This window comes from Lagenorhynchus albirostris, chromosome 2 (assembly GCF_949774975.1).
Source record: "Lagenorhynchus albirostris chromosome 2, mLagAlb1.1, whole genome shotgun sequence".
In the NCBI taxonomy this organism is placed as follows: Eukaryota; Metazoa; Chordata; class Mammalia; order Artiodactyla; family Delphinidae; genus Lagenorhynchus; species Lagenorhynchus albirostris.
Window position 1 is genome coordinate 44,252,087 of NC_083096.1, and position 23,145 is coordinate 44,275,231.

The 23,145-nt window shown below is 38.6% G+C and overlaps 1 protein-coding gene across 1 annotated transcript in view; it reads right to left on the reverse strand.

Annotated features, from left to right (window-relative positions):
• The window catches only part of HMCN1 (hemicentin 1), a 526,172-nt gene that overhangs the window by 57,747 nt on the left and 445,280 nt on the right, over nucleotides 1-23,145 (reverse strand). Inside the window, exons 90-97 of the mRNA XM_060131555.1 lie at nucleotides 14,457-14,627; nucleotides 14,113-14,283; nucleotides 13,307-13,477; nucleotides 12,968-13,138; nucleotides 3,966-4,115; nucleotides 3,535-3,672; nucleotides 2,247-2,368; nucleotides 1,389-1,626 (exon numbers count right to left, since the gene is read on the reverse strand). Of these exons, the coding sequence (XP_059987538.1) occupies nucleotides 1,389-1,626; nucleotides 2,247-2,368; nucleotides 3,535-3,672; nucleotides 3,966-4,115; nucleotides 12,968-13,138; nucleotides 13,307-13,477; nucleotides 14,113-14,283; nucleotides 14,457-14,627 (1,332 nt within the window). The remainder of the gene's footprint in view (nucleotides 1-1,388; nucleotides 1,627-2,246; nucleotides 2,369-3,534; nucleotides 3,673-3,965; nucleotides 4,116-12,967; nucleotides 13,139-13,306; nucleotides 13,478-14,112; nucleotides 14,284-14,456; nucleotides 14,628-23,145) is intronic.

A 23,145-nucleotide genomic window follows, 5' to 3' on the forward strand; every position in this document is an offset into this window, starting at 1 on the left:
TCTATTGTGGGACCCAAGTCCCAAGGAAGGTCTTAAACCATAAAGACCTTCAAGCACGACTGGGTAGAAAGTGTACATGACTTTTCAAAAATCACTTTAATGTCTCTGGTCCCAGATGATATAAATTCATTTTTAACTAAAGTCTTGTGCTAAGTTATCTTTTAAAAAATTATATGGAGTACTGGAAAAAGTAGAAACAGAGGTTAACTTTGAAAAGTAAGTATTACTGGGGAAAAGAAAACATAATTCTTCATTCCAGTGGCTCTTTTCTTTAGTCCAAGTTACCTTAACATGCATGACAATAGTAAAATGAGGTGGTGGTGACATGTGGTTGGAGTAGGTGTAGGGCTACGGGTTCTACTGGCTATGAGGCTTCGTGAATCTGTGATTAGCTCAAAAAAAATGTGAATATACTCCTACATTACTATGACCTTAAATTTGATGAAGCAGTTCTGATAGATGCTGAAGAAGAAAACAGGCACATGCACAACTGATGAAAGCAAGAGTAAACAGTGAAAATGAATTTTAAGTGTATGTGCTGAGCATGATAAGCAAAATGACGGTTAAAATCTACTTGCATCTATTTTAGGAAAGCCAGCACAAAGCGAAACACATACATTCACCAGGCCACTCTGACATTTGAAGTGTCTCATGGGAGCCTAAAGTTCAAAGCTAAAGTCATTCAAACAGTTAGTGCCTATAACATAACCACATGCAAGTATCTCCTAGCATCAAAACCCCGCAGGATATGGAATGCTAATTGTCGTGTTGCCTCTTACAACTGAAAAGGAAATCTCAGAGTATAGACACATCAAAAAATCTCAGAGTATAGACACATCAAAGCACCACACAGCATAGGGAGACTGCTGAGATCAAGGGAAAGCAGTTCAAAAGTTATAATTTCCAAGAACAATAAATGACAGCTGAAATGATTGCCTCCCGGGTTTTAAAAGCTGCTTTTAAAATATGGAAACTTTTTTTGGCTAGTTTAGGTTAAGATACACCTTTACATCATGCTTCAGGAATTAAAAAAATTCTGTCAAATATAAGATTCAGAACAAGAACAAATGGACTTTATTGCCCAAAGAAAAATCGTTGACAGAGGATATATTTTTAAACCTCTCTGTGTATATAGGCTAGAACAGTAACAACTCCACTATGCCATCTGAAGATGCCTATTAGTAAATTAAATGTACTAGAATGCCAATGGGATTGGCCTTACCACAGGACTTCACCTACGAAACATGGGCACCACACATGAAAAACATGTTATCGTGTTCAGTCTATACCTTAATATCCTTATTTTGAATGGCATCAATGCGATTCTTTTACCCATTTAGAAAGGACTGCATAGCTTAAAGAGCTGTACTTTCCTTTAACCAAATTACCTTTGGAAATTGAAGCATGGATTTTAAAACCCAATGTCTCTTCTAACTGGTTGTAGTCAGATTCCACAGAGGATGCATGAAGTGTTTCTACCAAGAAAGGCATTCTTCCCTGTGCCTCATCATAGAAAACAGTGTGGTTCCATGTGTATGGGACGCTGATGCCATCAACGGTGAACAGCCGGGTTGAGTAGGCATACAGCTGCCCAGGACCTGTTTGAATGTAGTCCTCTGTGTAATCCTAAGCAAGACAGTACAGATTTGAGGATTAGCATGGCTCATCCTATTTTTTTTTCTTGAGGGTACTATGAGATGTAGAATGAGATTAAAAAAAAAAAAGGCTTAGGGGATAAAAATATATAATTCTAAATAAAACTGTAATTGTACAGTAGTGTTCAGGAACTAAAATTTGAACCTTTTACTTGTAAATACCTTAGTTTCATAATTTTAGTGTCATAAGTTATACTTTAATAAGGGATTCAGTTGTAGGTCAAAAAAAAATGTGAAAGGATGATTGTTACCATTCTTTAATTTCTGGAATACTTCTAAGGATGGTCTACAAAAGCTTTAATGCAAGAATTAGTATTCTCTTTGTCTACAGAAAGTTAAACAAATGGCTTAAATCAACAAAGCTGTGATCTTGGTCCTGATAAGCAGGGTAATAAAACTACTAAGAGCTTATAAAGACTTGTCCGTAAAGATTTTTAAACAAAGACCAGATAGCCATTCCTAACTTCAGTGGTTTAGACATTTATTCCCCAAAATGAACAAGGGGAACTACACAAGTTTTCTGCACTCTTTTACTCCTACTCTTATTGTTACTCCAATAAACAGCGAAGGCAAGTTATCCTAGCATTTTACCTTCACAGTGACTTCAGCAGATGACTGCAGCTGCAGGACATAGCCACTCACAACGATATCTACCAGCAGAGCTCCATCGGAATCCAAGCCCCGGGCAATGTGAGTCATCCGCAAGATTTCTCCTAGGAATTAGAATTTGTTCATTTCAATAGTAATATATATATATATGGTTTGTGTAAGCACAGAGCGGATTTACTTTATATACCAGTTCAGCTTTGTTATTGTACTTCAAACTTGATTAAACACAGATCATAAGAGAATTAAATTAGCACTTCGTCCCTAAATTAAAGACTTAGGTTGATTGAATTAAGTTGATTCTAAAATCTCTTTTTTTGTGGCAAAAATGTAGCCTATGATTAGGTGAAGGATTCCACACTTTTAACTCACAAGCAAGAGAAAGGCAGTTCTACAAAAATGGATCGCTTGTCTGTGAGAAGGGATAGAAAGCTTGACCAGGCACACTGGCAATAGCCACAAGTCTGGCCCCAGGGCTTTGTTCTTTCGGATGCTTTAAGAAGTTGCAAAGGGGATCTTCATTGCCGCGTGCGGGATATCCCATGTGCCACAACTAAGACCTGGCACAGCCAAATAAATAAATATTTTAAAAATACTTGAAGAAAAATAAGAAGTAGCAAAGGGGCATCTTTGTAAGTGGATTGCCATACAGAGACCCACATGTCTTCTGGGCTTATTAAAGCTATGCCCTCCCTCAGCCCTTCTTTCTCAAAGATCACTGCTGCTGAGCTGACCACCTTCAAAGATGTTAGAAATGGAGGTCTATAAAAAGCTGTAGACCCTTGGAAAGGGCCATGAATTGCTAATAAGTATTCACTAAGACTAAGGATAAAGCGAAAAGTGTTTAGATTTGCTTGTTTTCATTTCCATTTTTTTGATTAAAGAATCTCTATAAGATATCCTAATTGATTCTCAGTTTCACAGACAAAAGCCTTTAATTAGTATTAGCAATGGCTCATCTTCCTGCTGTTTGGCCTTCAAAACCCTCTCTAAGGATTTAAAGAGAACAGATACAGGAAAGATGATGAAAAAAAAGCTTTCAGACTATAAAAATCACTATACTATTTGAAAACACATGGCCTCTTATAGACCCACGTCAGTAAAAGTTTATAGGAAAATATAAACTTGCTTTTATATCATTTATGCTAAGATGGCAACAAAACTTTGAAATTATTCTCTGTGGGAACATATAATGTATTTTTCTTAACCATCAACATTTAAAGCAATCATATTTTTAAATAGTAATAGAATAATAAGTTCAGCTGGTACTAACCAGTTGCAAATTCCACTTGGGTTTCTCTCTTGAAGACCGCATTGGTGAGGGTAAAGCCATTGACTGCTTCTCCTATTTCCTTTGCCGTTGTCCAATAAATGGGATTTAGAATGGAAATTATCTTTCTCATTGCTGGACCTAGAGAAAAAGGGATAAATAAGATATCAGAGCAAAATATTTACAGTCCATTATTATTATTCATAGCATGTTATTCAAAAGGATGAATCCTAAATAAACTCGAATAACAACAAAATAAATATCAGTATCTCATGTGTCTTTAAGTGCTTACCACTGGGATAAAACTAAGGACTATTATACTGATCATGTAGTAGTAGTAGCATCCTCTAGAAATTTTAATAATAGATGAAAAAGAAAAATATATGTTTTTAAAAAGTCGCTTATTAACAACTTTTGTAAGCAAAGAGACTTACCGAGACTGCGAGGTACATTGGTAATTCTGGCATGTATTATTTTGGTATCAGAGTTTGGGCTATCTGTTACTGTGGCGTTAAGGAAAGCAATTCCAAATTCGACATCATTAATACTTCCAATAACACTTCCTCTGGCTCGCTGGGGCCCACCTATTGTGGGAAGAAAAAACATTCTTGGATAAGGGAACAATTTCATCAACATTACATGGGAGAAAAGAAAGCCAGTATTCAAAGATGCTCCAAGTCTTCTCTCAAACATTTAAAAGATCATATGACATCTGAATTTAAGAGTGAAATACGTAAGATTTCAAAACATTCTACTCTCATCAACCCATATAAATCTAGGATCCTTCCAATCTACGTACATCATAGTATTATTTCACAATCCAAAGAATTCATTCGGCACCCAGTCCCAAAGCCAAAATAAAGTATGTATTTGGTGATGGTGATGAAATAATGGTAATAATGAGAGTTTATTGAGCATGTCATGCGTGCTACAGTAAGCACTTAATATGCATTAACTCTTTAAATTCTAGCAAACATCCTATAAGGTAGTTTTAAACAGCCACAGTTTGCAGACTAGGAAAAGAAAGTTCAGAGAAATCAAGTGCCTTTTCCCATGATTACCCAGCTAAGAGGCAGTAGAGTGAGGATATGAACACAGATCTGCTTGTCATCAAAACACATATTCTTTCATCTATTGCCTCCTTCAAGAGAACATGGAGGGGAAAGGAGGGATTGCCAACAAAACAGCTCCAAAGTCTTGTGACAGGTCACTGTCAACATAAATGTGAAGTATCTAAGGGTTATTGTTTGTCTTGAGTTTCAGATCAAGGGCTTACCAAGCTCTTCATATTATAAATATATTGGAAAATGTTTAACTTGAGAAAAATTTGAGAAGAATATTGTACTTTTAACATTGTTGCAAAATTCATACCAAGACAGTTATGTTGAAAAACAATCATACAATCTTTTAAAAGTAACTCTACAGTAATTTTATGCCTTCTTTCCATTGTTCAACAAAATTATTGGTTACTAACACAGAACTGGTGGTTAAGGAGTACATGCTTTGACAAGAGAGGGAAACGTACTGGGAAGAGGCTAAGTTAAATTTTAAAATATTCATTATTTAATGCCTTTTAATTGAATATATTTTAAAACAATCGCTAGGTGGTTCAGATATTGTTATCATGTATTATATACTGGGGAGAAATACAACTGTATTCAGTCTGAGAAAAGTCAATAAGTAAAGTGTTTCACCATTTTAATTTGCATTATTTTACTAGTGAGAGAAAACTTTTTTTTCACATTGATTCACCCTTCATGTTCTGGATTATATTCATTTGTTCATCAAGTACTGAGGATAGAATGGTAAGAAAGAAAATAAAAAAGACATGAAGCCTGCCTTCATAGCACTTATGTCTGAATAGGGGAGATAAACATTAATTAGAATTCCACAAGTAAATGTAAAAACGAAATGTATATCTTAATGAATAGGATATCTACTACTCAGAGAAGTCTGAAAAGGAGGTAAAAATAGTTTGAAGATCTGAAGAAAGTTAAGGTCTTAGCTCAGTCAAGGAAGGCAGGAAAAGGGCTTTCCTTGTAGAGAAAACAGCATGTGTCACACCCTTTTGGGAGGTGGTGGCTTGTCACATCTGAGAAGCCAAGAGTAGCGAGCTTAGTGAGTGATGGGAAACATGCAGCAAGATGATGCAGGAAAGTACACAGGAGGGCCAGTCAGGACCTGGTCGGCTCCATTTGTTCTTATCCTTACTCCTAAGCAGGACGAGAGAAGGGTAGAAGAATTACTAATTTACTTAGTTCTCTGGATCATTACTAAGGAGCATGGCCTCTCTAGTCTCACAGAGGAACTTCCATTAGCAGAGAGGCTGCCTAAAATCATAATAAGGCCACAGACACCCCAAAACACACCACCAGACGTGGACCTGCCCACCAGAAAGACAAGATCCAGCCTCATCCACCAGAACACAGGCACTAGTTCCCTCCACCAGGAAGCCTACACAACGCACTGAACCAACCTTAGCCACTGGGGACAGACACCAAAATCAATGGGAACTACAAACCTGCAGCCTGCAAAAAGGAGACCCCAAACACAGTAAGATAAGCAAAATGAGAAGACAGAAAAACACACAGCAGATGAAGGAGCAAAGTAAAAACCCACCAGACCTAACAAATGAAGAGGAAATAGGCAGTCTACCTGAAAAAGAATTCAGAATAATGATAGTAAAGGTGATCCAAAATCTTGGAAATAGAATAGAGAAAATGCAAGAAACATTTAACAAGGACCTAGAAGAACTAAAGAGGAAACAAGCAACAATGAACAACACAATAAATGAAATTAAAAATACTCTAGAAGGGATCAATAGTAGAATAACCGAAGTAGAAGAATGGATAAGTGACCTGGAGGATAAAATAGTGGAAATAACTACTGCAGAGCAGAATAAAGAAAAAAGAATGAAAAGAACTGAGGACAGTCTCAGAGACCTCTGGGACAACATTAAACGCACCAACATTCGAATTATAGGGGTCCCTGAAGAAGAAGAGAAAAAGAAAGGGACTGAGAAAATATTTGAAGAGATGATAGTTGAAAACTTCCCTAATATGGGAAAGGAAATAGTTAATCAAGTCCAGGAAGCACAGAGAGTCCCATACAGGATAAATCCAAGGAGAAACACGCTAAGACACATATTAGTCAAACTGTCAAAAATTAAATACAAAGAAAACATATTAAAATCAGCAAGGGAAAAACAACAAATAACACACAAGGGAATCCCCATAAGGTTAACCGCTGATCTTTCAGCAGAAACTCTGCAAGCCAGAAGGGAGTGGCAGGACATATTTAAAGTGATGAAGGAGGAAAAACCTACAACTAAGATTACTGTACCCAGCAAGGATCTCATTCAGATTTAATGGAGAAATTAAAACCTTTACAGACAAGCAAAAGCTGAGAGAGTTCAGCACCACCAAAATAGATTTACAACAAATGATAAAGGAACTTCTCTAGGCAAGAAACACAAGAGAAGGAAAAGACCTACAATAACAAACCCAAAACAATTTAGAAAATGGGAATAGGAACATACATATCGATAATTACCTTCAATGTAAATGGATTAAATGCTCCCACCAAAAGACACAGACTGGCTGAATGGATACAAAAAGAAGACCCATATATAGGCTGTCTACAAGAGACCCACTTCAGACCTAGGGACACATACAGACTGAAAGTGAGGGGATGGAAAAAGACATTCCATTCAAATGGAAATCAAAAGAAAGCTGGAGTAGCAATTCTCATATCAGACAAAATAGACTTTAAAATAAGACTGTTACAAGAGACAAGGACACTACATAATGATCAAGGGATGGAACCAAGAAGACATAACAATTGTAAAAATTTATGCACCCAACACAGAAGCATCTCAATACATAAACAAATACTAACAGCCATAAAAGGGGAAATCGACAGTAACACATTCATAGTACAGGACATTAACACCCCACTTTCACCAATGGACAGATCATCCAAAATGAAAATAAATAAGGAAACACAAGCTTTAAGTGATACATTAAACAAGATGGACTTAATTGATATTTATAGGACATTCCATCCAAAAACAACAGAATACACATTTTTCTCAAGTGTTCATGGAACTATCTCCAGGATAGATCATATCTTGGGTCACAAATCAAGCCTTGGTAAATTTAAGAAAATTGAAATTGCATCAACTATCTTTTCTGACCACAATGCTATAAAGATTAGATATCAATTACAGGAAAAGATCTGTAAAAAATACAAACACATGAAGGCTGAAAAATACACTACTTAATAACGAAGTGATCACTGAAGAAATCATAGAGGAAATAAAAAATACCTAGAAACAAATGACAATGGAGACATGACGACCCAAAACGTATGGGATGCAGCAAAAGCAGTTCTAAGAGGGAAATTAATAGCAATACAATCCTACCATAAGAAACAGGAAACATCTCAAATAAACAACCTAACCTTGCAGCTAAACCAATTAGAGAAAGAAAAGAAAAACCCCAAAGTTAGCAGAAGGAAAGAAATCATAAAGATCAGATCAGAAATAAATGAAAAAGAAATGAAAGATAAAACTAAAAGCTGGTTGTTTGAGAAGATAAACAAAATTGATAAACCATTAGCCAGACTCGTCAAGAAAAAAAGGGAGAAGACTCAAATCAATAGAATTAAAAATGAAAAAGAAGAAGTAACAACTGACACTGCAGAAATACAAAGGATCATGAGAGATTACTACAAGCAACTCTATGCCAATAAAATGGACAACCTGGAAGAAATGGACAAATTCTTAGAAATGTACAATCTGCCAAGAGTGAACCAGGAAGAAATAGAAAATATGAACAGACCAATCACAAGCAGTGAAATTGAAACTGTGATTAAAAATCTTCCAACAAACAAAAGCCCAGGACCAGATGGCTTCACAGGTGAATTCTATCAAACATTTAGAGAAGAGCTAACACCTATCCTTCTGAAACTCTTCCAAAATATAGCAGAGGGAGGAACACTCCCAAATTCATTCTACAAAGCCACCATCACCCTGATACCAAAACCAGACAAAGATGTTATAAGGAAAGAAAACTACAGGCCAATATCACTGATGAACATAGATGCAAAAATCCTCAACAAAATACTAGCAAACATAATCCAATAGCACATTAAAAGGATCATACACCATGATCAAGTGGGGTTTATCCCAGGAATGCAAGGATTCTTCAATATACACTAATCAACGTGATACATCATATTAACAAACTGAAGGAGAAAAACCGTATGATCATCTCAATAGATGCAGAGAAAGCTTTCGACAAAATTCAACACCCACTTATGATAAAAACACTGCAGAAAGTAGGCATAGGGGAAACTTTCCTCAACATAATAAAGGCCATATATGACAAACCCACAGCCAACATCGTCCTCAATGGTGAAAAACTGAAACCATTTCCACTAAGATCAGGAACAAGGCAAGGTTGCCCACTCTCACCACTCTTATTCAACATAGTTTTGGAAGTTTTAGCCACAGCAATCAGAGAAGAAAAAGAAATAAAAGGAATCCAAATCGGAAAAGAAGAAGTAAAGCTGTGACTGTTTGCAGATGACATGATACTCTCCATACAAAATCCTAAAGATGCTACGAAAAAACTACTAGAGCTAATCAATGAATTTGGTAAAGTAGCAGGATACAAAATTAATGCACAGAAATCTCTGGCATTCCTATACAGTAATGATGAATAATCTGAAAGTGAAATCAAGAAAACACTCCCATTTACCACTGCATCATAAAAATAAAATATCTAGGAATAAACCTACCTAAGGAGACAAAAGACCTGTATGCAGAAAATTATAAGACACTGATGAAAGAAATTATAAAGATGATACAAATAGATGGAGAAATATACCATGTTCTTGGATTGGAAGAATCAACATTGTGAAAATGACTCTACTACCCAAAGCAATCTACAGATTCAATGCAATCCGTATCAAACTACCACTGGCATTTTTCACAGAACTAGAACGAAAAATTTCACAATTTGTATGGAAACCCAAAAGACCCCAAATAGCCAAAGCAATCTTGAGAATGAAAAATGGAGCTGGAGGAATCAGGCTCCCAGACTTAAAACTATACTACAAAGCTACAGTAATCAACACAGTATGGTATTGGCACAAAAACAGAATTATAGATCAATGGTACAGGATAGAGAGCCCAGAGATAAACCCATGCACATATGGTCACCGTATCTTTGATAAAGGAGGCAAGAATATATAGTGTAGACAAGACAGCCTCTTCAATAAGTGGTGCTCGGAAAAATGTACAGGTACATATAAAAGTATGAAATTAGAACACTCCCTAACACCATACACAAAAATAAACTCAAAATGGATTAAAGACCTACATGTAAGGCCAGACACTTTCAAACTCTTAGAGGAAAACATAGGCAGAACGCTCTATGACATAAATCACAGCAAGATCCTTTTTGACCCAACTCCTAGAGAAATGGAAATAAAAACAAAAATAAACAAATGGGACCTAATGAAACTTCAAAGCTTTTGCTCACCAAAGGAAACCACAAAGAAGACCAAAAGATAACCCTCAGAATGGGAGAAAATATTTGCAAATGAAGCAACTGACAAAGGATTATTCTCCAAAGTTTACAAGCAGCTCATGCAGCTCAATAACAAAAAAACAAACAACCCAATCCAAAAATGGGCAGAAGACCTAAATAGACATGTCTCCAAAGAAGATATACAGAGTGCCAACAAACACATGAAAGAATGTTCAACATCATTAATCATTAGAGAAATGGAAATCAAAACCACAATGAGATATCATCTCACACCAGTCAGAATGGCCATCATCAAAAAATCTAGAAACAATAAATGCTGGAGATGGTGTGGATAAAAGGGAACACTCCTGCACTGTTGGTGGGAATGTAAATTGATACAGCTACTGTGGAGAACAGTATGGAGGTTCCTTAAAAAAGTAAAAGTAGAACTACCATATGACCCAGCAATCCCAGTACTGGGCATATACCCTGAGAAAACCATAATTCAAAAAGTCATGTACCAAAATGTTCATTGCAGGTCTATTTACAATAACCAGGACACGGAAGCAACCTAAGTGTCCATCAACAGATGAATGGGTAAAGAAGATGTGGCATATATATACAATGGAATATTACTCAGCCATAAAAAGAAACGAAATTGAGTTATTTGTAGTGCGGTAGATGGACCTAGAGTCTGTCATACGGAGTGAAGTAAGTCAGAAAGAGAAAAACAAATACCATATGCACACATATATGTATGGAATCTTAAAAAAAAAAAAAGGTCATGAAGTACCTAGGGGTTAGATGGGAATAAAGACATAGACCTACTAGAGCATGGACTTGAAGATATGGGGAGGGGGAAGGGTAAGCTGTGACAAAGTGAGAGAGTGGCATGGACATATATACACTACCAAACGTAAAATAGATAGCTAGTGAAGCAGCCACAGAGCACAGGGAGATCAGCTTGGTGCTTTGTGACCACCTAGAGGGGTGGGATAGGGAGGGTGGGAGGGAGGGAGACGCAAGAGGGAAGAGATATGGGAACATATGTGTATGTATAACTGATTCACTTTGTTATAAAGCAGAAACTAACACACCATTGTAAAGCAGCTGTACTCCAATAAAGATGTTAAAAAAAAAAAAAGATACTTCCCAACTCCTTTTATAAAGCCAGCATTACTCTGATACTAAAACCAAGAAAATCACAAGATAACAACAGACCAATATCTCCTACAAATATGGGTGTAAAAACCCTCAATAAAATTGTAGCAACTGCTATCCATCAACATATAAGAAAAAATATCACCATAACCAAGTGGGATTTATTCCATGAATGCAAGGTTGGTTCAACATCCAAAAATTAATTAATGTAATACATCATATCAGAATTTAATAAGTGAAAAGCGTATGCTCACCTCATTAGACACAGAAAAAGCATTTGGCAAGATCAACACTTTTCATCATAAAATCATTCATCAAACTATGGATTGAAAGGAACTTCCTCCATATGTGAAAGAACATCTATGAAAAAACCCACATCTAACATCATACTTAATGGTAAAAGAAAGGATGCTGTCTTCCTTAATCAGGAAAAATTAAGGATATTTGTTCTCATTACCTCTATCCATCATTATAAGAGACCTTCCATCCAGGGCAATTAGGCAAGAAAAACAAATAAAAGGCATATCCATTGGGATGAAAAAGAAGTAAAATTTTCTCTATTTGAAGATGACATGATCTTATATATAAGCAATTCCATGGAATCCACTAAAAAATAAACTGACAAATTCAGCAAGATTTCAGGATACAATATCAGTTAAAAACTTCATTGTATTTTTATACAAAAAAAATAGATATGGTTACATCTGACTGATAGATATTTGCCCTTTCAGCATGCCTATATCATATAAACCTTTTCATGTAATTCCTTTCTCTCACTCTGCCAAATGGGCCTTCTTGATTTTCAGGGATATTTTATTTCTAAGGCAACCTTAAACCTTGGAAAGTCCAATGGTATCTCAATATTTCAACAATGTGAAAATATTCTTTAGGGTCTTCTTATAGCACTTAGGAAGCCTATCCTTTGAGATAAGTACCCTTAGTATTATCCACCATTTCTTGGGACTCCAATAAACTCTTTTTTTTTTTGCACTACGCGGGCCTCTCAGTGTTGTGACCTCTCCCGTTGAGGAGCACAGGCAGGCCCAGCGGCCATGGCTCACGGGCCCAGCCGCTCTGCAGCATGTGGGATCTTCCCGGACTGGGACATGAACCCGTGTCCCCTGCATCGGCAGGCGGACTCTCAACCACTGCGCCACCAGGGAAGCCCTCCAAGAAACTCTTTTTAAGGTCCATGAGTTCTAGAATTCTGACTTTGTTCCTTCTGAATTTTTGCATCACTTACAATATCTAGCCATATTTCATGACTGACTTGAATTATGGTAGTTGAACTCCCCCTCATCTTTTTTCTTGAGCTGAATTTGCCCTATTTTACTGTCCACACTCATGTTCTCCATATTCCCATCTGTGAAAGAACAGCCTCCAATTGTGTATTTCTATTAGATATTCAGTTTCTACCCCACCGTCATTTTTCCGCTTGGAATCTCAGCCTGGCTTTCCCACTCTTCCATGCCCCTTTACCCCTCAAGCCCAGGACTACTATATGGCTGTGCAGACTTTCCTTTTACAAGGGAGCCTGGAAGATGGCAATCAGAGACTAAAATCCAGCATGAACTTTGGTGTAGAGCTGCACCAACGAGGGGGAAAAAAGCGCACTTTTCCTATTTCTTCCTCCCAGAGTTGGTGCTATTTTGTAATTTGAGGGCTCAGAGTGACACCTTTCTTCAATTTGTGGAAAGTCTGTAAATGTGGTCCTGCCAAAGTCTAACTTAGTTGCTTACCTGGGCATGCTTGTATATTGCATCTGGATACCTGAGTAGCATCTCCTAGGCAGGGGCGACCACTTTTGGATGGTACTGGACTGTTACACTGTCGTTTTCGAGTCTTTTCACCTCCTCCACAAGAGGTAGAACACCAGCTCCAGCTATGCCAGTTTCCCCAACTTCCATCCACTATGAACAAGAATAGAATGGTCGACATTAACAAATAGGTTTTAAAACCTACACCTAGGGTAACTCTGCCTATACAACTTCCATTTTAAGATCTGAAATGATGGGCTACTACAATGGGCACTAAAGAAATGCTTTACTTGTTCTACTGCCAGGAGTCGGGAAGCTCACCAGGACATATGTCAGTGTTGCATCTCTGGATCTGGGAGTCTGGGCCCCCACAAGCTCTTCCTCCATTGGAGGGACGAGGGTTATCACATGTGCGGTACCGCCGCATCTGCCCCCCATTACACGTCCGGCTGCACATTCCCCAGCCACTCCAAGGACTCCAGTTACCATGAGCTACAACACAGAACCATTGGAGAAGTGCTAAAGAATGACATTCATCCAAAAAATATGGAAAGACTCTCTCCAGGAACTGAAAAGAAACACACAAATCTATAAATAAGCAAATTCCAAAGGCAGGGGGTTTGGTTGTTGGTTTGACTAGAAACAGAATACATTCCAGTGACTGTGCAATTCCATTTAACCTACATTTACTGAGCGTTAGAGTTTTCCAGGAGCTGGAGGATAGGAATGAGAAAAGATCTCTGAGGAGTCCAGCTATAACATTCAGGATACAGTGAGTTCCAATACTGCTATGGTCTAAAATTCTAGCTTGGTGACTAAATTAAGGCAGAGAGCCACCTGTCTGCCTCCATAAAAGAATCAACATCATTAGCAGTTAGCGTGGAAGGGTGCCCTAGTCCCTGCCCTCTGCAGCTGGTCCTGTAGAGCACGTGAAACAGGACATAGCCCCTGCCCATATAAATCAGTGGCATCTATGGTATTAGACAAAACAGCAACCATGCAACATTTTGATATCCTAAACCAGAGGAAGACAAATGAAGTAACAGACTATATTATAACTTTAAGGACTTGAGTCCATAATGAAACTTAAGAAAGTATAATGCTGACTCACTATTTCCAACACTCACTTGGACAAGAGTCACTATTGCAAAAATCACTCTGCACATCACTCCCTTCACACTTGTTGCCTCCATACTGGGGAACAGGATCAGAGCAGTCCCTTGTTCGTTGTCTGGCGCCTCCTCCACAGGACACAGTGCAGGTACTCCAACTGGTCCAAGTGGCCCACTTGCCATCAACTGGGTTAAAGAAAAACGTATATGCTCTGTTACTACTTAAAAATGACCAAGTTAAACGCTGGGCATTGATAGGTTGAGTGATATTCTTATTGACAATGATTCTTATTGAAATATTCCCTAGATCAGAGATAGATGTTATTTTATTAAGGGTACAAACATTGTATTTATCTTACCTGGACAGTGTCTTTCATGGCAAACTTGCATCTGTGTTTCTGCTCCATTACAGTAGGATCCGTCAAACGATGGTGGTGGGTTATTGCACAGTCTTGTTCTCGTTTGGGTACCCTTCCCACAACTTATGCTGCATGTACCCCAAGGCTGCCAAGTACTCCATGCTCCATGAACTGCAAACATCCCAAGAGACAGAGTTTCAAGTCACAGAACCATGTTTGTTAAAAGAAACAAAATTATACAAATGAATAACTCAGTAATGAGTTAAATTAGCCCAGAATCTAAAATAATTGAAATTGAACCAAAGGAAAAGTAACAAATGATGTTCTTCCTTTCCCATCTGGTTAGATTTTCATAAGAATTAGTGTCTATCAGGAAATTCAGAAGGATACCTAGAGCCAAAATAAATGCTTTAAATTATTCAAAGGGACTATTTTATTCTTTTTTTTTTTTTTTTTTTTTTTTGCGGTACGTGGGCCTCTCACTGTTGTGGCCTCTCTCCGGACGCGCAGGCTCAGTGGCCATGGCTCACGGGCCCAGCCGCTCCGCGGCATGTGGGATCTTCCCGCACTGGGGCACGAACCCGTGTCCCCTGCATCGGCAGGCGGACTCTCAAAACACTGCACCACCAGGGAAGCCCAAAGGGGCTATTTTATTAAAATTAAGGCGAGACAAGGGGAAGATGGTGGAAGAGTAAGACGCGGAGATTACCTTCCTCCCCACAGATACACCAGAAATACATCTACACGTGGAACAACTCCTACAGACACCAACTGAATGCTGGCAGAAGACCTCAGACCTCCCAAAAGGCAAGAAACTCCCCACGTACCTGGGTAGGGCAAAAGAAAAAACAGACAAAAGGATAGGAACGGGATCTGCACCAGTGGGAGGGAGCCGTGAAGGAGGAAAGGTTTTACACACACGAGGAGCCCCTTCGTGGGCAGAGACTACGGGTGTCGGAGGGGGAAAGCTTCGGAGCCGCGGAGGTGAGCGCAGCAACAGGGGTGCGGAGGGCAAAGCAGAGAGATTCCCACACAGAGGATAGGTGCCGACCGGCACTCACCAGCCTGAGAGGCTTGTCTGCTCACCCGCCGGGGAGGGCAGGGCTGGGAGTTGAAGCTCGGGCTTCGGTCGGAGCGCCGGAAGAGGACTGGGGTTGGCAGCGTGAGCACAGCCTGAAGGGGTTAGTGCACCACGGCTAGCCGGGAGGGAGTCCGGGGAAAAGTCTGGACCTGCCGAAGAGGCAAGAGACTTTTTCTTCCCTCTTGGTTTCCTGGTGCGCGAGGAGAGGGGATTAAGAGCGCTGCTTAAAGGAGCTCCAGAGACGGGCGCAAGCCGCGGCTAAAAGTGCGGACCCCAGAGACGGGCATGAGACGCTAAGGCTGCTGCTGCCACTACCAAGAAGCCTGTGTGCGAGCACAGGTCACTATCCACACCCCCCTTCCGGGGAGCCTGTGCAGCCCGTCACTGCCAGGGTCCCGGGATCCAGGGACAACTTCCCCGGGAGAACGCACGGCGCGCCTCAGGCTGGTGCAACGTCATGCTGGCCTCTGCTGCCGCAGGCCCGCCCCGCACTGCGTGCCCCTCCCTCCCCACCGGCCTGAGTGAGCCAGAGCCCCCGAATCAGCGGCTCCTTTAACCCCGTCCTATCTGAGCGAAGAACAAACGCCCTCCAGAGACCTACACGCAGAGGTGGGGCCAAATCCAAAGCTGAACCCCCGGAGCTGTGCGAAAAAAGAAGAGAAAGGGAAATCTCTCCCAGCAGCCTCAGAAGGAGCAGATTAAATCTCCACAATCAACTTGATGTACCCTGCATCTATGGAATACATGAATAGAAAACGAATCATCCCAAATAGAGGAGGTGGACTTTGAGAGCAACATTTATGATTTTTTCCCCCTTTTCCTCTTTTTGTGAGTGTGTATGTGTATGCTTCTGTGTGAGATTTTGTCTATAGCTTTGCTTCCACCATTTGTCCTAGGGTTCTATCCATCCGTTTTTTTAAATTTGTTTTCTTAATAATTATTTTTTATTTTAATAACATTTTATCTTACTTTATCTAATTTTACTTTATCTTCTTTCTTTCTTTCTTTTTTCCTTCCTTCCCTCCTTCCTGCTTCCTTCCTTCCTTCCTTCTAGTAATTCTTTCTTTCTACTTTTTCTCCCTTTTATTCTGAGCCATGTGGATGAAAGGCTCTTGGTGCTGCAGCCAGGAGTCAGTGTTCTGCCTCTGAGGTGGGAGAGCCAACTTCAGGACACTGGTCCACAAGAGACCTCCCAGCTCCACATAATATCAAACAGCGAAAATCTCCCAGAGATCTCCATCTCAACACCACCACCCAGCTCCACTCAACGACCAGCAAGCTACAGTGCTGGACACCCTATGCCAAACAACTAGCAAGACAGGAACACAACCCCACCCATTAGCAGAGAGCCTGCCTAAAATCATAATAAGTCCACAGACACCCCAAAACACACCACCAGACGTGGACCTGCCCACCAGAAAGACAAGATCCAGCCTCATCCACCAGAACACAGGCACTAGTCCCCTCCACCAGGAAGCCTACACAACCCACTGAACCAACCTTAGCCACTGGTGACAGACCAAAATCAACAGGAACTATGAACCTGCAGTCTGCAAAAAGGAGACCCCCAAACACAGTAAGATAAGCAAAATGAGAAGACAGAAAAACACACAGCAGATGAAGGAGCAAGATAAAAACCCACCAGACCTAACAAATGAAGAGGAAATAGGCAGTCTACCTGAAAAAGAATTCAGAATAATGATAGTAAAGATGATCCCAAATCTTGCCAATAGAATAGACAAAATGCAAGAAACATTTAACAGGGACCTAGAGGAACTAAAGATGACACAAGCAACGATGAACAACACAGTAAATGAAATTAAAAATACTCTAGAAGGGATCAATAGCAGAATAACTGAGGTAGAAGAATGGATAAGTGACCTGGAGGATAAAATAGTGGAAATAACTACTGCAGAGCAGAATAAAGAAAAAAGAATGAAAAGAACTGAGGACAGTCTCAGGGACCTCTGGGACAACATTAAACGCACCAACATTCGAATTATAGGGGTCCCTGAAGAAGAAGAGAAAAAGAAAGGGACTGAGAAAATATTTGAAGAGATGATAGTTGAAAACTTCCCTAATATGGGAAAGGAAATAGTTAATCAAGTCCAGGAAGCACAGAGAGTCCCATACAGGATAAATCCAAAGAGAAATACGCCAAGACACATATTAATCAAACTGTCAAAAATTAAATACAAAGAAAGCATATTAAAAGCAGCAAGGGAAAAACAACAAATAACACACAAGGGAATCCCCATAAGGTTAACCGCTGATCTTTCCGCAGAAACTCTGCAAGCCAGAAGTGAGTGGCAGGACATATTTAAAGTGATGAAGGAGAAACACCAGCAACCAAGATTACTGTACCCAGCAAGGATCTCATTCAGATTTAATGGAGAAATTAAAACCTTTACAGACAGCAAAAGCTGAGAGAGTTCAGCACCATGAAACCAGCTTTACAACAAAGGCTAAAGGAACTTCTCTAGGCAAGAAACACAAGAGAAGGAAAAGAACTACAATAACAAACCCAAAACCATTAAGAAAATGGGAATAGGAACATACATATCGATAATAACCTTAAATGTAAAATGACTAAATACTCCCACCAAAAGACACAGATTGGCTGAATGCATACAAAACCAAGAACCATATATATGTTGTCTACAAGAGACCTACTTCAGACCTAGAGACACATAGAGACTGAAAGTAAGGGGATGGAAAAAGATATTCCATGCAAATGGAAACCAAAAGAAAGCTGGAGTAGCAATTCTCATATCAGACAAAATAGACTTTACAATAAAGACTATTAGAAGAGACAAAGAAGGACACTACATAATGATCAAGGGATCGATCCAAGAGGATATAACAATTGTAAATATTTATGCACCCAACATAGGAGCACCTCAATACATAAGGCGAATACTAACAGCCATAAAAGATGAAATCAACAGTAACACATTCATAGTAGGGGACTTTAACACCCCACTTTCACCAATGGACAGATTATCCAAAATGAAAATAAATAAGGAAACACAAGCTTTAAATGATATATTAAACAAGATGGACTTAATTGATATTTATAGGACACTTCATCCAAAAACAACAGAATACACATTTTTCTCAAGTGCTCATGGAACATTCTCCAGGACAGATCATATCTTGGGTCACAAATCAAGCCTTGGTAAATTTAAGAAAACTGAAATTGTATCAAGTATCTTTTCCAACCACAACACTATGAGACTATATATCAATTACAGGAAAAGATCTGTAAAAAATACAAACACATGGAGGCTAAACAATACACTACTTAATAACGAAGTGATCACTGAAGAAATCAAAGAGGAAATTAAAAAATACCTAGAAACAAATGACAATGGAGACATGATGACCCAAAACCTATGGGATGCAGCAGAAGCAGTTCTAAGAGGGAAGTTTATAGCAATAGAAGCCTACCTTAAGAAACAGGAAACATCTTGAATAAACAATATAACCTTGCACCTAAAGCAATTAGAGAAAGAACAAAAAAAACCCAAAGCTAGCAGAAGGAAAGAAATCATAAAAATCAGATCAGAAATAAATGAAAAAGAAATGAAGGAAACGATAGCAAAGATCAATAAAACTAAAAGCTGGTTCTTTGAGAAGATAAACAAAATTGATAAACCATTAGCCAGACTCATCAAGAAAAAAAGGGAGAAGACTCAAATCAATAGAATTAGAAATGAAAAAGGAGAAGTAACAACAGACACTGCAGAAATACAAAAGATCATGAGAGATTACTACAAGCAACTCTATGCCAATAAAATGGACAACCTGGAAGAAATGGACACATTCTTAGAAATGCACAACCTGCCAAGACTGAATCAGGAAGAAATAGAAAATAAGAAGAGACCAATCACAAGCAGTGAAATTGAAATGGTGATTAAAAATCTTCCAACAAACAAAGGCCCAGGACCAGATGGCTTCACAGGGAGATTTTATCCAACATTTAGAGAAGAGCTAACACCTATCCTTCTCAAACTCTTCCAAAATATAGCAGAGGGAGGAACACTCCCAAACTCAGTCTACGAGGCAACCATCACCTTGATACCAAAACCAGACAAGGATGTCACAATGAAAGAAAACTACAGGCCAATATCACTGATGAACATAGATGCAAAAATCCTCAACAAAATACTAGCAAACAGAATCCAACAGAACATTAAAAGGATCATACACCATGATCCAGTGGGGTTTATCCCAGGAATGCAAGCATTCTTCAATATATGCAAATCAATCAACGTGATACACCGTATTAAGAAATTGAAGGAGAAAAACCATATGATCATCTCAATAGATGCAGAGAAAGCTTTCGACAAAATTCAACACCCATTTATGACAGAAACCCTCCAGTAGCCGTAAAGGGAACTTTCCTCAACATAATAAAGTCCATATATGACAAACCCACAGCCAACATCATCCTCAATGGTGAAAAACTGAAAGCATTTCCACTAAGATCAGGAACAAGTCAAGGTTGCCCACTCTCACCACTCTTATTCAACATAGTTTTGGAAGTTTTAGCCACATCAATCAGAGAAGAAAAGGAAATAAAAGGAATCCAACTCGGAAAAGAAGAAATAAAGCTGTCACTGTTTGCAGATGACATGATACTCTACATAAAGAATCCTAAAGATGCTACCGGAAAACTACTAGAGCTAATCAATGAATTTGGTAAAGTAGCAGGATACAAAATTAATGCACAGAAATCTCTGGCATTCCTATACACTAATGATGAGAAATCTGAAAGTAAAATCAAGAAAACACTCCCATTTACTATTGCAACAAAAAGAATAAAATATCTAGGAATAAACCTACCTAAGGAGACAAAAAACCTGTATGCAGAAAATTATAAGACACTGATGAAAGAAATTAAAGATGATACAAATAGATGGAGAGATATACCATGTTTTTGGATTGGAAGAATCAACATTGTGAAAGTGACTCTACTACCCAAAACAATCTACAGATTCAATGCAATCCCTATCAAACTACCAGTGGCATTTTTCACAGAGCTAGAACAAAAAATTTCACAATTTGTATGGAAACAAAAAAGACCCCAAAAAGCCAAAGCAATCTTGAGAATGAAAAATGGAGCTGGAGGAATCAGGCTCCCAGACTGCAGACTATATTACAAAGTTACAGTAATCAAGACAGTATGGTACTGGCACAAAAACAGAAAGATAGATCAATGGAACAGGATAGAAATCCCAGAGATAAACCCACGCACATATGGTCACCTTATCTTTGATAAAGGAGGCAGGAATGTACAGTGAAGAAAGGACAGCCTCTTCAATAAGTCTTACTGGGAAAACTGGACAGGTACATGTAAAAGTATGAGATTAGATCACTTCCTAACATCATACACAAAAATAAGCTCAAAATGGATTAAAGACCTAAATGTAAGGCCAGAAACTATCAAACTCTTAGAGGAAAACATAGGCAGGACACTCTATGACATAAATCAGAGCAAGATCCTTTTTGACCCACCTCCCAGAGAAATGGAAATAAAAACAAAAATAAACAAATGGGACCTAATGAAACTTCAAATCTTTTGCACAGGAAAGGAATCCATAAACAAGACCAAAAGACAACCCTCAGAATGGGAGAAAATATTTGCAAATGAAGCAACTGACAAAGGATTAATCTCCAAAATTTATAAGCAGTTCATGCAGCTCAGTAACAAAAAAACAAACAACCCAATCCAAAAATGGGCAGAAGACCTAAATAGACATTTCTTCAAAGAAGATATACAGACTGCCAACAAACACATGAAAGAATGCTTAACATCATTATCATTAGAGAAATGCAAATCAAAACTACAGTGAGGTATCTCCTCACACTGGTCAGAATGGCCATCATCAAAAAATCTATAAACAGTAAATGCTGGAGAGGGTGTGGAGAAAAGGGAACCCTCTTGAACTGTTGGTGGGAATGTAAATTGATACAGCCACTATGGAAAACAGTATGGAAGTTCCTTAAAACACTAAAGGTAGAACTACCATATGACCCAGCAATCCCACGACTGGGCATATACCCTGAGAAAACCATAATTCAAAAAGAGTCATGTACCAAAATGTTCATTGCAGCTCTATTTACAATAGCCCGGAGATGGAAACAACCTAAGTGTCCACCATCGGATGAATGGATAAAGAAGATGTGGCACATATATACAATGGAATATTACTCAGCCATAAAAAGAAATGAAATTGAGCTATTTGTAATGAGGTGGATAGACCTAGAGTCTGTCATACTGAGTGAAGTAAGTCAGAAAGAGAAAGACAAATACCGTATGCTAACATATATATATGGAATTTAAGAAAAAAAAATGTCATGAAGAACCTAGGGGTAAGACAGGAATAAAGACACAGACCTACTAGAGAATGGACTTGAGGATATGAGGAGGGGGAATTGGAAGCTGTGACAAAGCGAGAGAGAGGCATGGACATATATACACTATCAAACGTAAGGGAGATAGCTAGTCGGAAGCAACTGCATAGCACAGGGAGATCAGCTCAGTTCTTTGTGACCGCCTGGAGGGGTGGGATAGGGAGGGTGGGAGGGAGGGAGACGCACGAGGGAAGAGATATGGGAACATACGTATATGTATAACTGATTCACTTTGTTATAAAGCAGAAACTAACACCCCACTTTAAAGCAATTATACTCCAACAAAGATGTAAATAAAAGAGCACCCCCCAAAAAAAATTTAATTTAATTTAATTTAATCAAACTACTATATGTAAATAAAATCTGAGCTTTTACCCCTAGCTAAGTATTTGTACTCTAAGCTCTGGAGAAAGTGGAAGGGACCAGAAGCTAAGAAGCAAAGCTGTATAACAAATCTAGATACGGTTATGGACAATACAAATGTCTCCACAATGATAAGCTGGACCCCAGACTGCAAGGCCACATCTTTAAGCCTGATTCACCTTCACATTTAAAATGTACTTGGACTTTTCAACAACATGATGATTTGCACAGTTGTAACTCTTTGAAAAATTTTCCCCATTACATAATATTCATGAATTAAGAGTTCTAAATAACACACTCACCTGCTTCCTAAACAACAGTAAAAATTGACCAGGAGTTTCCAAGGAATGATATTAAGGCCTTCCTTTTGGTAACTAACATATTACACCATCTGACCACAAGACTGAAACAACATTATGTTTCCTACCAGGTGCAGGGGCTGAGAATCAACATTATGGTTTCTCTTATGTATAAGTCAGTATCAGGTCATAGTTTTGTTGAGGGGTATTTTCTAGATGTAGGGCTCAAAAAGTTTGTTGTTGTGGTCACCCAGTTTAACCAAGATATGAACCATAGGGCTGTAAGGTCTTGTCTAAATATTCTCTTAACCCAGTCTATAAGAATAAGTTGAAAAACAAGGAATGGAATTATCATTTGGTTGCTTTGTTTAGAAAATATTTTAAAACACATCTTGAATTTTCTTTTAATTAACTGTTTTCTAGTTGAATTGACTACATATTCGTATACTTTTTAGACAGAGTCACACAAATTTATTTCACCTGACAAGAATCTGCACTAAAAGTTATTTGACTAAACATAAAAGGA